The sequence below is a fragment of the Moschus berezovskii genome, chromosome 12, assembly GCF_049115385.1.
Source record: "Moschus berezovskii isolate FMDL1 chromosome 12, NW_MosBer_1.0, whole genome shotgun sequence".
In the NCBI taxonomy this organism is placed as follows: domain Eukaryota; kingdom Metazoa; phylum Chordata; class Mammalia; order Artiodactyla; family Moschidae; genus Moschus; species Moschus berezovskii.
In genome coordinates this window covers 76,388,094-76,406,618 of record NC_142471.1, presented here as the reverse complement: position 1 = coordinate 76,406,618, position 18,525 = coordinate 76,388,094, and the positions used below count along the sequence as shown (strand labels likewise).

The following is an 18,525-nucleotide window of genomic DNA, read 5'->3' as shown; positions in this document are numbered from 1 at the left end:
TTACCAACACAAAAAAACTCCAAACAAACCAATTATCAGGGATGAAAAAGAGCACATCACTACAGATCCAAAACACAATGAAGGATAATAAGATGCTATTATGAACAGCTTTATGCCAATAAATTCCACAGTGAGATGAAATGGACAAATTTCTTGAAAGATAAAAATTAACACAACTAACTCAAGAAGAAACAGAAACCATGAATAGTCTTGCATCTATTAAAGAAACTGAGTTTATAATAAAAAGAACCTGCCCACATAAAAAAACCCACCAAGCCCAGAAGTATTCATTGGCAAATTTTACCAAGCATTTATGGAATAAGTTATACTAATTCTACAGGAAGTATTTCAAAAGATATGGGAAATGGTAACATCTCCCAAATCATCTTGAGGATTATATTACCCTGATATCAAAACCTGACAAATTACACTGAAAAACAAAACCATAGATTACCATTCCCTTGTGAACACAGACAAAAAAAATTCTTAACAAAATACTAGCAAATTTATAGAAACTATCAGTTTTACAATAAAAAAATAAAAGCTTGCCTGGTCTTTGTCTCAACTTCCAAGGACAGAGCTTCTGAACCCTTGAAATTTCCTCAGTTATAGGAATTTCCTCAGTTATAGCCCTTGGACCACAACTGAGTTTGTGCTAAGGAAATGACTTTAAATCAGGCACTAGTTCTGCCAGAAAGATCATGTAATTAGAGGATTTGGGCTTTAAGCAACTGATAGCAGCCAACCTCTGGGGAGAAGAGGGTCAGCAGAGATGGAGTTCAATCACATGGTCAAGGATTCAATCAATTGTGACTACATAATAACATGGGAAAAAAACAAACACAAACCTCTAGAATCCAAGGTTCCGATGAGCTTACTGGTTGAGGAATACATCAATCTGCCAGGAGGGTAGGGCATTCTGATTCTCTAGCAAGATGACACAAAAGTTCCATGCCCAGGACTCTCTCAGACCTCACCTATGCATTTCATTTGGCTGGTCCTGATTCATATTATTTATAATAAAACTTGAAATCATAAGTATAGTATGTTCACAAGTAGTTCCAGTAAACTACTGAACCTGAGGGGACTGTGGGAACCCCTAAATTTGCAGCCAGTTGGTCAGAAGTTTGGGTGGCTGGGAACTCTTGAACTCATGTCTGGCATCTGTAGTGAGGTCACTCATGTTGGGGACTGCATCCTGAAACTTGTGGAGTCTGCTAACTAGAGATGGTTAGCAGCAGTACTGTAAAATACACCATGATCAAGTAGGGTTTATTCTAGGAATGCAAGATTAGTTTAAGATTCAAAAAACTCAATCAATGTAATTAACCATATTAACAGAATAAAAAGGAAAACCCATAGTATAACCTTAGTAGATGAAGAAAAAGCATTTGACAAAATTCATACATCCATTCATGATAAAAACTTTCAGCAAATTAGGAAAGAAAGGAATTTCCTCAACTTGTTAAAAGCAACTACCAAAAAACTACAGTTATACTCAGTGGTGGAAGAATACATGTTTTCCCATTATCAAAAGCAAGGCAAGGATGTTTCCTCTCATCAGCTTCTATTCAGTACTAGAAGTCCTAGCCAATGAAATAAGGCAAGAAAAAGAAATATCATACCGAATGGCAAGGAAGAAGTAAAAATAGCTTTATTGTGCTGTGCTGTCACTTCAGTCATGGACAACTCTCTGTGACCCTATGGACTGTAGCCCTCCAGGCTCTTCTATCCATGGGATTCTCCATGGAATAATACTGGAGTAAACAACATTATTTAGTGTATATTTAGAAAATTCTAAGGAATATGCAAATTACTAGAAATAATAAGTGAGATCAGCAAAGTCAGTTTATAAAGGCCATATACCAAATTCAATTGCTACTTACAACAGCATCAAAGAATATTAACTACTGTAACAAACATTAACTCAACAAAATATGTGCATTACCCATACTATAAAAAACTACAAAATACTGTTGAATTAAAAAAAAAAACCACCCTAAATAACTGAATAAATGGGGAGATATACCATGTCCACACAACAAAAGATTCAATGTTGTTCAGATGTGTCAAGCCCCCCCAAATTAATCTATTGATTCAATGTAATCTCAATCAAAACTCCAGTAGGCTTTGTTGTAGAAACTGAAAAGCAGATCTGATAATATATGTGAAAATGCAAAAGGCCTACAATAGTAAAAGAACTTTTGAAAAACAAGAACCAATTTGGAAGACTTATACTACCTTATTTCATGACTTATTAGAAAGACTACAGCAATTAAGATGGTGTGGTATTGTAGTAAATATAAATATTGAGATCAATGGGACAGAATAGAGAGTCCAGAAATAGATTCACATATATGTGGTCAATTCATTTTATATGAAGATGCCGAGTCAATTAAATGCAGAAATGCCTTTCCAATAAATGATACTGAAACAACTGGATGGCCATTTGCCAAAAAATGAACTTCAACTCTTACCTTACACCTTCTATAAAAATTTAACTCTAAATTAATCTTAGATGTAAATGTAATACTAATATTATAAAACTGCTAAAATAAAAACATTAAGAGAAAAATTTTATGATCTTGAATTATGCAAAGATTTCTTAGGACATAACAAGCATGAACTTTAGAAGATAAACATGTAAACTGAACTTCATCAAAAAATACAACTTTTGTTTTTCAAAAGACACTCTTAAGAAAATGACAAAGGCAAACCACTGAGGAGAAAACATGCGCAAACCACATATATAATAGAGAACTTGTATCCAGAATTTACAAAGAATCTTACAACTTAATAAGAAAACAACTCAAAAATATAAAAAGCAAAAGATATGAACAGATACCTCACCAAAGAAGATATATCAGTGGCAAATAAACACATAACAAAATGTTCAAAATTACTAGGAAAGTGCAAAGTAATATAGTGGGATACTATGACACACCCACTAGAATGGCTAAATTTTAAAAGACTGACAATACCAAGTGCTATCCAGGATTTGGAGTTACTGGAAGTACCCTACACTGCTAGTTAGAATGGAACATGGTCCAGCCACTTTGGAGAATAGTTTGGTAGTTTCTTTATAAAGTTACATACACAGTTACAATGAGACCCAGAATTTGGAGGCCTGGCGTGCTGTGATTCATGGGGTCGCGGAGAGTCGGACACGACTGAGCGACTGAACTGAACTGAACTGAAGAAAAATGAAAACACATTTCCACAGAAATATTTGTTTGTAAATGTATACAGCATCTTTTCTTATGATAGCTAAAAACTATACACAACTTAATGTCTATCAACTGGTAAATGATTAAACTGTGGTAGATTCATACAATGGACTTAGCAATGTAAAGGACTTAACTATTGAGTCACAGGACAACATGAATGAATTTCAGACAATATTACACCAAGTGAAAGAAGTCAGACACAAAATAGTATACATATGATTCCACTTATATGAAATTCTAGAGGTGGAAAAACTATAGTGACAAAAAACAGATCAGAAAGTGGAGATAGGAAACGGACTATAGGAGCATGAGATAATAATGCTTGAGGTGAAAAAAAAAAAAAGTTCTGTATCATAATTGTCTTGGGGGTTGTATGACTTTATACATGTCAAGTCACTGAATAATAACCTAAAAATTGAGGAATTTTATTGTATAGAAATTACACTGCAATTAAACATTTTTTTAAAGTTACAAATCTCATCCTGCAATTGGGGCAATACTCTAATCTACTTCAAAGTACTCAAGAATGAGACTAAGACATCATTTCCTTATTCCAGAAAACTAATAATAAAAATTACTAGAAAGTGAATATGTTTAAAACATAAGTGATTTGGAGACTATCTGGACTTTTCATCTACTTAATTTTTTTTCATTTTTGGCATATGATTAATCTGCTGTCAGTCAAGAGTACAAACAGTCAAATCTTCATCTTCACAACAGGAAGTCAACAGATAACAAGCAGGATAAGTTTATAACTTAGAAATATAAAAGCAAACAGCAGAAGAAACTGTTAAATTATTGGGAGTGGCAGCCTCTAGGAAGCAAAAATTGGATGAGGAGAGATGAGGCAGGGGAATGTTAATTTTCTTTATAATCCAATTAGTATTAACTTTTAAAACTATATACATATACTCTTTTTATAAATATTAAAAATAAATGTAAAATAAAAGACAGCAGCTCTTTATTCTTAGTGCCAGAAATTAAGATTCATCTAATACATACTAAAGTTATACAATATTTGTGAAATAATCACTTCTTAGGTTAAAAAAAAAAAGCAATAATGGAAACCACAGAGGATTGTGAGGATTAAAAACAACGCTCTTAAATGTATTTTCAAAAGTTCAAACAAGACACTTAAAAAAACAAACCACTAATCATCTAGACTGCTTTCAACATTCTAAAAATCCTTAAAAATGGAAAAAATATCTGCTATTTCCTAAATCATCTGATTTCCAAATTGTAATTCCGTATTTTAGGAAGGACTCAGGCATAAAATAAACATTCGGTAGACACTTGTTGAAGGGGAAAAAAAACCAAGTGGTACCATAATTAATAGCACTACTCATAACAGAAAGTCCATAGATCCTAATTTCCATTGTTAATATACTCCATTCTTTGCTATGGTACTAGAAGCAAAAGGAGATGTTATACGGGTATCTATTTCAAAGAACCTTACTGTCTGAAGGAAATATATCACATACAAAAGCAATTCTAAAAGGGAGTAAGGGAGGAGAGGTTGGCAGGAGAGCTGAATTCTTGCTCTGGCTGCAGAAGGAGAGTAGAGGTGACACTCCCCACTCCTTACTGGTTTATTTCAAGTTCTAAGGAATCACTGCTCTGGAGATCATTTTGTAATGTATGCATGCCTGTGTGCTCAGTCGCATCCAACTCTTTGTGACCCCATGGACTGTAGCCTGCCAGGCTTCTCTGTCCATGGAATTTTCCAGGCAAGAATACTGGAGTGGGCTGCCATTTCCTACCACAGAGGATCTTCCTGACCCAAGGATTGAACTCCTGCATGTCCTTTATTAACAGGTGGGTTCTTTACCACTGTGCCACCTGGGAAGTTCTTTGTAATACATGGAAATAATAAATCACTATTTTGTACACTAGGAACTAATACAGTATTGTTAGTCAATTATACTTCAAAAAACAATCAAGCTCATAGAAAAGGAGATATTTGTGGTTACCAGAGGCCAGGGGTGAGGGGAGGGATAATTGGATGAAGGCAGTCAAAGGTATAAATTTCCAGTTAGAAGGTAAGTATCAGGGATGTAATGTACAACATACATGAAAGTTGTTAAGACAGTAAATTCTAAGAGTTCTCACCACAAGAAAACAAAACTTCTTTTCTGTTTCATTTTGTATCTATATGAGATGAATGTTCCCTAAACTTACTGTGATAATTACTTCATGATGTATATAAGTCAAATTATTAAGTTGTACACCTTAAATCTATATAGTGCTATATGTCAATCATATCTCAATAAAACTGGAAGAAATAAGAAAGGAATCATTGCTTAATATTCATTCATCCATCCCCTCTTTAGTTCTTCTTAGCATCTGTCATATGTTCAAGATCCTTAACTATTTTACTGCAATAAATAAAACAGGTAATCTTTTTTTCAAGTTTTACTGATACATATTATAAAATTCACCCATTTTAAGTGTTTTTGTAAAAAAATCCAATGAGTTTTTGTAAACTTACATATTTGTGTAACCATTACCACAGTCCACTTTTAGAACACTTTTATCACCCCAAATTCCCTAATGTCCATTTGCAGACAATCTCCATTCCCACCCCTCATCTACCACTAATCTGTTTCCTGTGTCTATAGTTCTGCCTTATAAATACACATTTCATATAATGGAATTTGCATTATATGTTAAGAGTACATATTGTACTCTTACATATCTGATTTTGTTCACATACGTTTTTTGTGTTTCATCTATTTTGTCATATGTATGAGCACTATTTTTTGTATTACTGGGTAGTATTCCATTGTATAATGTACTATATTTTGTTTATCCACTCACTAACCGATGGACATTTCAACTGTTTCCAACTTTTGGTGACTATGAATTAACGCCATGACCATGCATGTTCAAGTCTTCCTGTGGACTCCTGTAGAACAGGAGATCTTCATCTTATAGGACAGTTGCCTTATACTTTTTACACTTTACCGTTAACATCCAAGTTATTTTTCACATTTGTAAAATGGCCAACAATATGAAGCACATAACGATACTTCAGTTCAGTTCAGTCGCTCAGTCGTGTCCAACTCTCCGCGACCCTATGAATCACAGCACGCCAGGCCTCCCTGTCCATCACCAACTATTAAATTCCTACTGATATTTAAAATGTTTGTTAAAAGAATAAAAGAAACATGGTACTCATCTATTTCTGATAATACGGGTCTTAAAATGTTTAAAAAAAAATGTAATTTTGCCTCCAACGAATATACCTGTTACAAATAAACTGACAATGAGAATAAACCTATTAAACATCCCAAGATCCATTTCATACAAGGCAATCAATTAAGCCTAAGTTTTTCTAAAAATCTTCTCAAAGTTATGTCAACATTTAGTTTAAACGTTACCTTCAGGTCTACATAATCATGCTCAAAGTATTCAGTCATTCATTTACTTAGTATTTATTGAGTACCTACAATGGAAATATAAGTACTCTAAAATTTCAGTCTCCTCTCTCATGTAGCTCACATTCCATCATCCATTTTTTTTTGTTGAAAGTAAATAAATAAGGCAGGATTTATTAAGAAAATTGCACCTATATACCATACCTGGGGCACTATATTCTTACAATGTTAGATAACCACCATGTAACTCTTTTAAACCACACGCATATGTATGGCTGTCCTTTCGCTGTCCACCTGAAATTATCACAACATTGTTAACTGGCCATACTTCAATATAAAATAAAATTTTTTAAAAAGTGTTTAAATTTTATACAAATAAATCATTTTGTTTCTTTAAACAGTCAGTGGACTAAATACAGTGTTTGGTAAATTCCATTAAAATACAGACAGCTTTAGGTAAACACCCTCCCCCCTTGCCCAACAAACAATGATTCTACAGAAAAATGAAATTCAAAAACTTCTTTTTGACATATAGCGCTATTTACAGGAATGTAACCTGCCTTCCAAAGGACAACTGAGTGGGTAACATGTTAAAATGATAAAATGAAGTACACCAAACCTTTAGAGCCAGTCCTAGAAATCTACATTTTAAAATGTAACTTACATGCATTTACTGTTACCACCAAAGACTATAAAAATTAATCCAATAGACTATTAATGACAGTATATTATCTAGAGTTTTTGTGAAGACTGAAGACCACTTGTTCCGTTATTCACTAGAAGAATAGGATTACGGTGATCAAAATTAAAAACCTAAAAATTTACTTCTTCTAATACCAAGGCAAACTCACCACATTTTACTCTCCAGTCTCTTTTATTACATAAAAGGAAAAGTTCCTTAAAGTTCCTCAAAGAGAATCCTAAATTGCCCCTGTCTAATCAATCAAAATGAGAGTAAAGGAAAATCAGTTGCTTTATCAAAATATATGACTGACTAAAGACTAAAAATTATGTTCTTCTATAATTTAAAAATGTTCATTTCAAATGGCTTCAAAGCTCTCATTATGTGGTCTCCACAAATGGTGTTTACATAGTGTTCTCAAAAGACTATCAAAAGTATTTCCCATGATCAACAAAGACAAGGAAATAAATACCACATGGAAATCCTTTTATATAATGTCATAAAAATAAAAAGAAAATCCGTAACAGTTTTCCCTGAAACGTATGCAGTAATGTTAATAACAAAATTGTCTACTAAACCAAACAATTTCTCTTATAATAAATTCATTACTTAGACAAAACATAAGAAATTTCATCCTAGCACTGTTATGGAATCCCTATATCTCCCTGAATGCACGTTAAGCTTAGTCAGTGAACAAGTACATACTGTGAATCTATAGCATTTTCACAGTAACCTATTGTAAAAAACTAAACAAGTGCACTCTCAGAATGGAACTCGTTCATATGCAGGAGACTTCCTATAGGAAAGAAGTCTGCAACTCAGAAAAGGGCCCTCATCTGGCCATACTGCTACCTTGATCTTGTACCTCTAGCCTCCAAAACTGTGAGAAATAAATTTCTGTTGTTCACAAGCAAAAAAAAATTATAAACAAATTTAAGCTATTTACTTATTTTCTGCACCAGCATCTGACAGAAATAAAAACTGCCCTGTCTATAACATCTTACTGACTTGTATTATTTATAATTTTTACTATATACACTGTCTTTGAAATATATCACAAACACGCATAACAATTCTATGTATAAATTCAACAAATTTGGTTACAAATTACTTTAAGGGAACAGTTTCAATAGCTAGCAAATAAGGAAGCAAATTGCAAAGGGTAAAAAAGAGCTCTGGTGGGAAAGCATTAAGCAGGACACACTTCAGGCATTTCCCAGAGCAGACAAGGAGAACACTAAAACACATAAAATTTAGGTTGTAGTCACTGAGTCTTAGTTTTTAGGCAGATTATCACTAAGGACTGTTGGCTGATTCCAGAGAAACAAATCCCGGGGATTTCACTCATCTTCTAGTTGTACCTGTAAAAGTTACTGTGAACATCAGTCCAGTTTCCTTATTAATAAAGAAAGAAAGAAATTCCACTTTACCTCACAGAAATGTTCTGAAATTCAAAGGAAATAATAATGTACATTAAAGGGCTCTGTACACAACTAGTATATTAAACGCAAAGTGTTACTGTTACTATTAGTGAAAATGGATTCTACCCTTTGATCCAGCAATTCTACTTCTTCAGGTCTATCCTAAGGATCTAGGTGGACAAATGCACAAAAGTAGCATACAGTAGCCCTGTATGGAATGAAAAATTAACATTTTAAATGTCATTAGCAGATAACTGGCTTAACAAATTATGGTACACACGTGAAGTAGAGTATTATGCTGCAATCAAAAATAACTTAGTAGACATGTATGAACTTGAAAAAATGTTCAGGATAAGTGAAAGCAGGATTGTAAAGGTTCACAATCCCAAGATGCCTTCTTTCATCTTTCAAACTTGATCAGGTCCTCTATTATGACCTTCACAGGATCCTCCAGCTTTCTTCTATTAAGCTTATCATAGTTTGAAATCATATATTTATGTGTTTACTTGATAATATGTGTTAGGTGATAATGAAGAAGGTATATTAATACATATGCATATACACATACATACACACACACACACACGGAGGGGGAAAAAAGTCTGCCAGTATTTTAAAATGTCAGAAGCCAAAATGAAAATAGAAATACACAAGCTTAAATTACATTAGCACTATCAAACAGAAATGGTATCTGGATACGTATTTTGTCAAAACCAAACCACAAAACCTCTTTGATTAGATTAGTATTTGGGAAACTGTCTTCACTTAAGGAAAAACAAAGAATCATGCTACAATATATCCAAAAGGAGGCAATGCTGTTTCATTTGTAAGGAGAAATCCAGAAGAGAAACCTTTCTTCAGGCCAAAAGTCCTGCCTGGTTAGAATTATGCATATACTGTTTAAAATCAGGCTTGATATTAAACTCAGTCACTTAGAGCTATCAGGCTTGGACAAATCACTTAACCATCCCTAGTATGAGTTTTAACCATAAAATATATGATAATATCTTACCTTCATAAGGCAGAGAGCTATACCAGATGAAATCCAGAACTCCCTTTCTGTGATTTGTGATCTTTTATACTTTAGCATCAAATGACTATTCTACCAAAAAGCCTTTTATCAAATAGGAACAGCAGTTGTTCCACCAACATACAAGCCATGATCATGAAAGTCTCCTTCAATTATACTTCTACAGGGGGATATATTTGTTAGAAATCCAGCAACCACAAACCTATGCTTCAATACGTCTGAGTTTGTTAAGCATATAGATAATTCTTCAGAAGTTTTCATTTCAACTTGGTTTTAGTGGAAGACAAAATATCACGGAACACATCAGATCACATCATTCAACATATGGAAAGTACCTGAAGAACAATACTAATACCATTAAGGGTTTAACTACCACTAATTTCTACTTTTGACCTTGAAACTTTGAGAGTTCTCTATTGGACAAAGATCCAGTTCTTTAAGATAGAAAAACTGAAAAATAAAGACTAGTAATAAATTTCTCAAAAGTAAAAAATAAGGTTTCATTCAATTATCCTGTGAACAAATAGGTACATGTTTAAGAATAAAAATGAAAGATATATGTCAAACTACTTCCACTAGAAAAAAAAAAATCTTCTACAACTATCCTAGAAAAAGAATTCATCCTACTCCTGCAAAACAAAAACAAAAACCCTAAAAATACATGAAGATGACAGACAAAAAGGATATAAAGCTGAAAATGTAACAATACATCATTCCCTCAAAAATAAGGCTAAAACATTTCATTATTTTGTAGTTTAAAAACGTTAAAGTCTTAAAAGCAAAAGGAAAATTTTTTTTTTTATGTCCTCAATCTTAGCAGATAGTACTGAAATACTGCTGCTGTTATAAGATTCTTTAGTATCCAAAGAATACTAAAGAAATAACTTGAAATTCAACAATAAACTGGTAAAGGTATACCTCGGAGATACTGTGAGTTTGGTTACAGACCAATGCAATAAAGTGACTCACAATTTTTTTGGTTTCTCAGTACACATAAAACTTAGGTTTACACTACATTATGGTGACCTGCCTCTTGATAAACCTGTATGCAGGTCAGGAAGCAACAGTTAGAACTGTACATGGAACAACAGACTGGTTCCAAATAGGAAAAGGAATACGTCAAGGTTATATATTGTCACCCTGCTTATTTAACTTATACGCAGAGTACATCATGAGGAACGCTGGGCTGGAAGAAGCACAAGCTGGAATCAAGATTGCTGGGAGAGATATCAATAACCTCAGATATGCAGATGATACCACCCTTATGGCAGAAAGTGAAGAGGAACTCAAAAGCCTCTTGAGGAAAGTGAAAGAGGAGAGTGAAAAGGTTGGCTTGAAGCTCAACATTCAGAAAACAAAGATCATGGCATCTGGTCCCGTCACTTCATGGCAAATAGATGATGAAACAGTGGAAACAGTGTCAGACTTTATTTTTTGGGGCTCCAAAATCACTGCAGATGCTGACTGCAGCCATGAAATTAAAAGACGCTTACTCCTTGGAAGGAAAGTTATGACCAACCTAGATAGCATATCAAAGAGCAGAAACATTACTTTGCCGACAAAGGTCCATCTAGTCAAGGCTATGGTTTTTCCAGTGGTCATGTATGGATGTGAGAGTTGGACTGTGAAGAAATCTGATCGCCGAAGAATTGATGCTTTTGAACTGTGGTGCTGGAGAAGACTCTTGAGAGTCCCTTGGACTGCAAGGAGATCCAACCAGTCTATTCTGAAGGAGATCAATCCTGAGTGTTCATTGGAAGGACTGATGCTACCACTGAAACTCCAATACTTTGGCCACCTCATGCGACAAGTTGACTCACTGGAAAAGACTCTGATGTTGGGAAGGATTGGGGGTGGGAAGAGAAGGGGACAACAGAGAATTAGACGGCTGGATGGCATCACCGACTGGATGGACATGAGTTTAAGTGAACTCTGGGAGTTGGTGAGGGACAGGGAGGCCTGGCGTGCTGTGATTCATGGGGTTGCAAAGAGTTGGTCATGACTGAGTGACTGAACTGAACTGAACTGAACCATCACCTGACAATGCAGGGTTGCCACAAACCTTCAATTTGTTAAAAACAAAACAACACAGTATTTGTGATGAACAATAGAAGGAAGTACAATAAAACAAGGTATGTCTGTATTTTCTACTTTATATATCACCTTAAAATAAAGAAAATTACTGTATATGTGTCACAATCTCACACCAGTATTTACTGCCATTATCTGACAGATTTCTGATTCTTCACATTGACAAGTTTTGGTATCATTTTACTCTCACGACACAGGATGGTAACAGTATTCTTTAATATTAATTGTAATATTTCATACGTGTAGTATAATATCAACTGTAGTATTTTATACATGTATTTTATACATGTAGTCTAATATATGTGTTTAAAAGAACTGGCAGATTGAAGATTTTTATTCTTCAAATATTGTACATTGTTTTCCTTTCCAAATGTATTGTCAGTAATATCTTTCTAAATACAAAGCAATCAGAGTTTGCCAAAGCAGAAGTTGCACATTCTTACATTATTTCTATTCAGAGTCTAATATAATACTTGGCACAAAAGAAAAACTCAGTTTCAATTTCAGATAGTCTACTTGGAGTTTGAAAAACCTTTCATTCTTCAAAAACCTACTGTTTAAAGAGCACTGTGATAGTTACTGGGGAAAAATCTTCAAGCAGAAGAGATTCAATCCTTGCTTCCATGGGGTTTTTAGTCCAATAAATCAGACATGAATTTATCAATCATATAACGATATTTCCTACAAACTGTGATAAACTCTGAAGGAAAAGTAGGGATGCCATGAGATATGTGACCACCTGATCCACTTTGGCAGATGAGAAAATGCTTTCCTGAAGAAGTTATTATTGAGCTGAAGCAAGTGTGTAATTAGTGATAACTTGGCAAAAGGGGAAGAAAAACGATTCTCAGAAGAGAACAGAGTATGTGCAAAGACCCTGAGGTAGCAGGAAACATGGTGGATTAAAGGAACTGAAGGAAGGCTAGCCAATATAACTCATCAGAATTACATTTGGGATGAGAGTGGTTGCAGGGATACCAGTTAGGAGGTCACAAGAGCTGTTCAGGTAGAAGTGACTGTATCTTGGATTAGGAGGGTAGTACGAGTTGACTCACTGGAAAAGACTCTGATGCTGGGAAGGATTGGGGGCGGGAGGAGAAGGGGACGACAGAGAATGAGATGGCTGGATGGCATCACCGACTCAATAGACATGAGTTTGGGTGAACTCCGGGAGTTGGTGATGGACAGGGAGGCCTGGCGTGCTGTGATTCATGGGGTTGCAAAGAGTTGGACACGACTGAGCGACTGAACTGAACTGAACAAAGCTAAGAGAAAAGGCAGGTTCAAGAGATATTTAGGAGAAGATTGGTGTTACACCAAAGCCATGTACAGCTGTGTAGTAGAGTTTTAAAGATGACAGATCTTGGTATTTTTCAGTTGTGGAACCAAACAGTAAAGAAGCTGGGAATTTATCTAATACTACTCAATAAGCCAAAGAGCAATTGCTGCCAGTTCTCTAATAGCAGTAACACCTTAGCAAGGGTGATTTGAGGAAGTGTGCCAGAAGGCCATGAACCAAGACTACAGTAAAGTCAACCGTGAATTTAAAAAATAATTATGTACTATATATCCCACCCTCTAATTATCAAAAGGATCCCAAATTATAAAATTAAATTTTCATGGTTCATTCTTTTAATATCACATTGTATCACTCATTTTCTCTCCTTTGTACTTCTATGAAAGCAAGGTTTCAAGACTTGGGAAGAAGAAAGAATAGGAATTTATAATATTATGAGTCAACTCTCAGCACAAGTTTATAAAGTAACATTTTATATCAGGAATATCATATTATACATGAGACTATGAGGAGGGGTGTCAATCAACATTGTATCTTAAATATGCTACAATGTCAGGGAAACAAATGTTACTTTATGACATACCGTTCAAGATGCTTAATAGGAACAGCAACCTCCATATAGGTACATTTTTGATAGGAAAATAAGACACATACACTTATCAATTCTATTTCTTTCCTTGTTTCAGATGACTAACATATGAAAAATCTTACGTTTTATTTGTTTTATGTAACCAGTATAATAAAATCTTTATTAAATGTAGTAGTAACAGGGAGTCTATAGTGTTCCTTTAAATATGAAATAACACCACTATCTTCCCAATACCCCAGTACTAGAATTTGATCCTTTACTCCCTACTCTATGAAGCAGAAATCTTAAAAGCTAAAGAGAAATAATTTCTAGTGTTCCCCTTTAACATACTAGTTCTCATCTAAAGGCTCCACCTTAAATCCCACATATGGGCGGACCTTTAGATAATATATCCTAAAATCTTTTTTTCTTTCTCTCTTTTTGTTTTTCTTACCATTTATATTTCCATGAAAAATTACTTAGTCTTAGGTGGTCCAATGTACATGTAATTATTTTCTCTTGAATACTACTAAGAATAAAGTGGCATACTTATACTCTTGTAAATTTTCTGACATGCTGTGCTAAAATACACAGTAATTAGCAATGTGGTCTGACACACAATAGTAGACTCCTAAAAAGAACACTAGTATGAAAGAGAAATTCCAAGCTAAGCGAAGTATAAGTCAACAGATGACAAACACATTAATGACCTGTAACATAACTGGTAAAATCTAGAAATACACATCTAAGTTATGCCTCTGTAATTCTTCAGTTGTCAGTAAAAATGTCACATCTGCAATGATGGGGTGGTGTACTGAATAACCAATATAGTAACTAATCTCTAAAAGTGCTGAAACTGGAGCCTATTATACAGAGTGAAGTAAGCCAGAAAGGAAAACACCAATACAGTATACTAACGCATATATATGGAATTTAGAAAGATGGAAATGACAACCCTGTATACGAGACAGCAAAAGAGACTCAGATGTATAGAACAGTCTTTGGGACTCTATGGGAGAGGGTGAGGGTGGGAGGATTTGGGAGAATGGCATTGAAACACGTATGTTGTCATATGTGAAACGAATCACTAGTTCAGGGTCAATGCATGTTATAGGATGCTCGGGGCTGGCATGCGGGGATGACCCAGAGGGAGGTTAAAGGGAGGAGGGAGGTGGGAGGGGGGTTCAGGAGGGGGAACTTATATAAACCCGGGGCAAATTCATGTCAATGTATGGCAAAACCAACCAATATAATATTGTAAAATAATTTGCCTTCAATAAAAAATAAATTAATTACCAAAAAAAATAAAAATAAAAATAAAACTGCCAATAAATCAGTGTCACAGAACTTCAGGGGAAGGAGAGACCTTGGTGAGCATGTAGTTAATCCCCTCAAACTATGACACCAGTTAAGGATAGAGGAAAAAAATGTAATGAGATCATATACCTGATTTCTAGAAAGTAGGAAACAATCAATATATACTTATACCATGGCAGAACCCAGGCTTGATTTCCTATCTAGTACTCTTCCCATGCCTCAAAGTAAAAAAAAAAATTTTTTAGTCTATGCATGGATTGAAAAATTCATAAATTCCTGAATATAGGTTTTAATTGCTGATATCTTAACCAGAGAAACTGTGAAGGGCAGGAAAATTTATAAGTATTCTTGTTTAATGCTCCCTATTTTGTTTAACATGACTACATATTTTCATCCCAAACCTGCCATACCAGAACAAACACTGTAGAACCACACATAAACATAAATACAGCATAATACACTTATGGCTAAATAATTTTATAATTTTAAAGATCATTTTAAATGTACAGAATAGTCTCAGTGAAGAAAAGAAGCCAAAAAAGGAGACACAGATTTAAAGATATTAGTGACTTGCCATAGTAATACTGAAACTCCAATACTTTGGCCACCTCCTGCGATGAGTTGACTCACTGGAAAAGAGTCTGATGCTAGGAGGGATTGGGGACGGGAGGAGACGGGGACGACAGAGAATGAGATGGCTGGATGGCATCACCGACTCGATGGACATGAGTTTGAGTGAACTCCGGGAGTTGGTGATGGACAGGGAGGCCTGGCGTACTGTGATTCATGGGGTAGCAAAGAGTCGGACGCAACTGAGTGACTGAACTGAACTGAAAGTAATGTTAGAAAGGCAGACTGGAAATATCCAACGTTTTGAGCACTGTTATCTACTGGAACCTCAGGTTTTCTGCATCAAAGAGTAAAAGCCCCTAATTCTGCTCCATCCCAACCCACATCTTCAAGTGCTACCCAACTTCCTGTCTGGAGTTCTCCAAAGTCTTCTGGCAAACTTACTCAGAGAATGCTCTGTGCCCCTCCAAAATGAATGCTTACATTCTCTAGAAAAAACTTTGGAAAAAACATCTCATTTAAATTCTTTCATCATGGAAAAGGCAAGCACCAGCTGGTTTTAAGGCAGGCTTTTGTAAAATTTCATGAGATGAATCTTTAGAATACATAGGCCCTCTAGAACAAACACACTGAAAAGACAGCCAGATATTACCAAAAATTTTCAAAAAAATAGAAGTCAACTATGTCTGAGTATATATCCAAGTAAGCATTTTCTAGTATCTGTTTTGATTGAAGGATAAACGTCTTCTTGCCTTTTTTTTAAAAAAGAGCTCCCTTACCAATTAACTCTTACCATCCTTAAAATAAAAGACTGTGACTAACTTCCTACTGCATCTAAATATTTTTATTCCTTTAACAAAACCCTTGATTCTGCTTTATATCCTCCTTATTTCTGACTTTTAAAAATTCTTGCATCTCTCAAGTTTAAAGCTGGCCCAAGATGACTTTTACCATATGGCTGCATGCATGGACACATGCGGCCGAATCTCTAAACTTACTATCCCTCTCAGTCACAGACATCTCCACTTGATAATCCCCAACAAGAACTTCTTTGGTTGTTTTGCCAGATTCTATCCTTTCCCTTCTACACAAAGTCAGGTTAGGATTCCTAGACTTAATTCTTTTAAAAGGGCCAAATTCTGAGGGATGGTGATAAAGGTTCCTGCTTGGCTGACAGTGTTGCTCTAGACTTGATATTAGAGGTCAGCTGGGTCAGCACTTCTGTCTGAGTTTGTGCTCCCTCCCTTCAGCTGCCCTTCCTAAACCTCTGCAGCTCAATACCTGTTGGCAGTGCTGGTGTTGCTGCTCCCGCTGCTGTGTTTCTGTGCCCGGCTCAACCTTCGTGGGGGCTTTGAATGCTGCAGCCGGGGGCTCGGCATGGAGGGGAACGTTGAGGCGTAGCCATGTTCACACTCTAAACAAATGGTAAGAAAAAGAGGAAGAGGTAAGAGGGTGAGAGGAATATACCCAAATTCCTGGATCTACAGATTTCTAGTCCTTTCAGTAACAGGTTGTTGAAAACAGAGAAGAGGTAAATTTTTTCCATTCTTTCTGATTGGAAAATAAGATTCCAGGTCCTTGCCTGGTCATCAATCCTGTGACATTATATACAGACCCAACTCACGCTTGGAAGGTGTACTAACACCTCCTGTAAACCAAGGAACTTCTCCCTCCTCTTCAAAATCCTTTTCTCCAAGAATTCTTGACTCAAACACCCTCATTTCTGAGACCAGTTACCATTCACCTAAAGTATTTCATTTGTTTCAAAATCCCTTTTCCTATAACTGTCCCCCTTCAAGGTGTCTCTCAAAGCCCCACATTTTTGTGTACTTCAAACAATTCAATCACCTCGTTCTAGGAAGACATTTTCTCAAGACACCACAATTTCCAGGGGTTGCACTCAGCACCCCAATCTCTTTGCATTGCCCGTAGTCTCTATTCCTAAGGGAATCCCAGTGCATCCGATTTGGATGTGCAGAGGTCACTTAAGTATCTGTCCAGCTCTTTAGCAGGCATTCCCTGTCTGGGCTCTGGGTCCTGTCTCCTGCTCTCCGACATGCATTACTCCCGCCCCTTCCTCCAGTTCTCTGCGTCCTCTTTCCTCCCAGGCCCTCAAATCACCTCCACTCTCAACACTCCTCCCCTTTCCTCTCCTCCCGTCCATCTCCACTCAGGGCAGCCCCAGGCTCCAGCCTGACGCCTCCCTCAGTCTCCCCAGGAGACAGTGTCCTCCCCTGCTCCCCTTCCTGAACACACACACACCCACAGGTGCCCCGCACACACATGCACACATATTGCCTCATGTACCCCTTCATTCACATGCTCACTCCCTCTCACATGCTCCCCCCTCACACAGGCACAATTCTCCTCACACACGCACCTCCCTTACCCCACCCTCCCGACACACGCACCCCTCCTCACACACGCACTTACCTCACATGTAACTCCTCCTCACACGCACTTCCCTCACACACGCACCCCTCCTCACACACGCACCCCTCCTCACACACGCACCCCTCCTCACACACGCACCCCTTCCTCACACACGCACCCCTTCCTCACACGCACCCCTCCTCACACACGCACCCCTTCCTCACACGCACCCCTCCTCACACACGCACCCCTCCTCACACACGCACCCCTTCCTCACACACGCACCCCTCCTCACACACGCACACCCCTCTTCACACGCACCCCTCCTCACACACGCACCCCTTCCTCACACGCACCCCTCCTCACACACGCACACCCCTCTTCACACGCATCCCCTCCTCACACGCGTCCCTTTCTCAAACACGCAACCCCCTCACACACACTCCCTCCTCACACAAGCACCCCCTCCTCACAGACACCTCTCCTTACACACACAGCCCTCACACCAGCCGCACCGCACTCCCCGCGCGGAAAAGAGGAGTGCGCGGGGTCAGGCAGTGGAAGAGGTGGCG

General features: G+C 36.7%; 1 protein-coding gene across 3 annotated transcripts in view; it reads right to left on the bottom strand.

The window, feature by feature from the left end:
- MXI1 (MAX interactor 1, dimerization protein) overlaps positions 1 to 18,525 on the bottom strand; it is a 93,354-nt gene that overhangs the window by 57,857 nt on the left and 16,972 nt on the right. For all 3 annotated transcript variants that reach the window (XM_055424682.2, XM_055424681.2, XM_055424683.2), the window contains exon 2: positions 16,862 to 16,994. In XM_055424682.2, the coding sequence (XP_055280657.1) occupies positions 16,862 to 16,994 (133 nt within the window). The remainder of the gene's footprint in view (positions 1 to 16,861; positions 16,995 to 18,525) is intronic.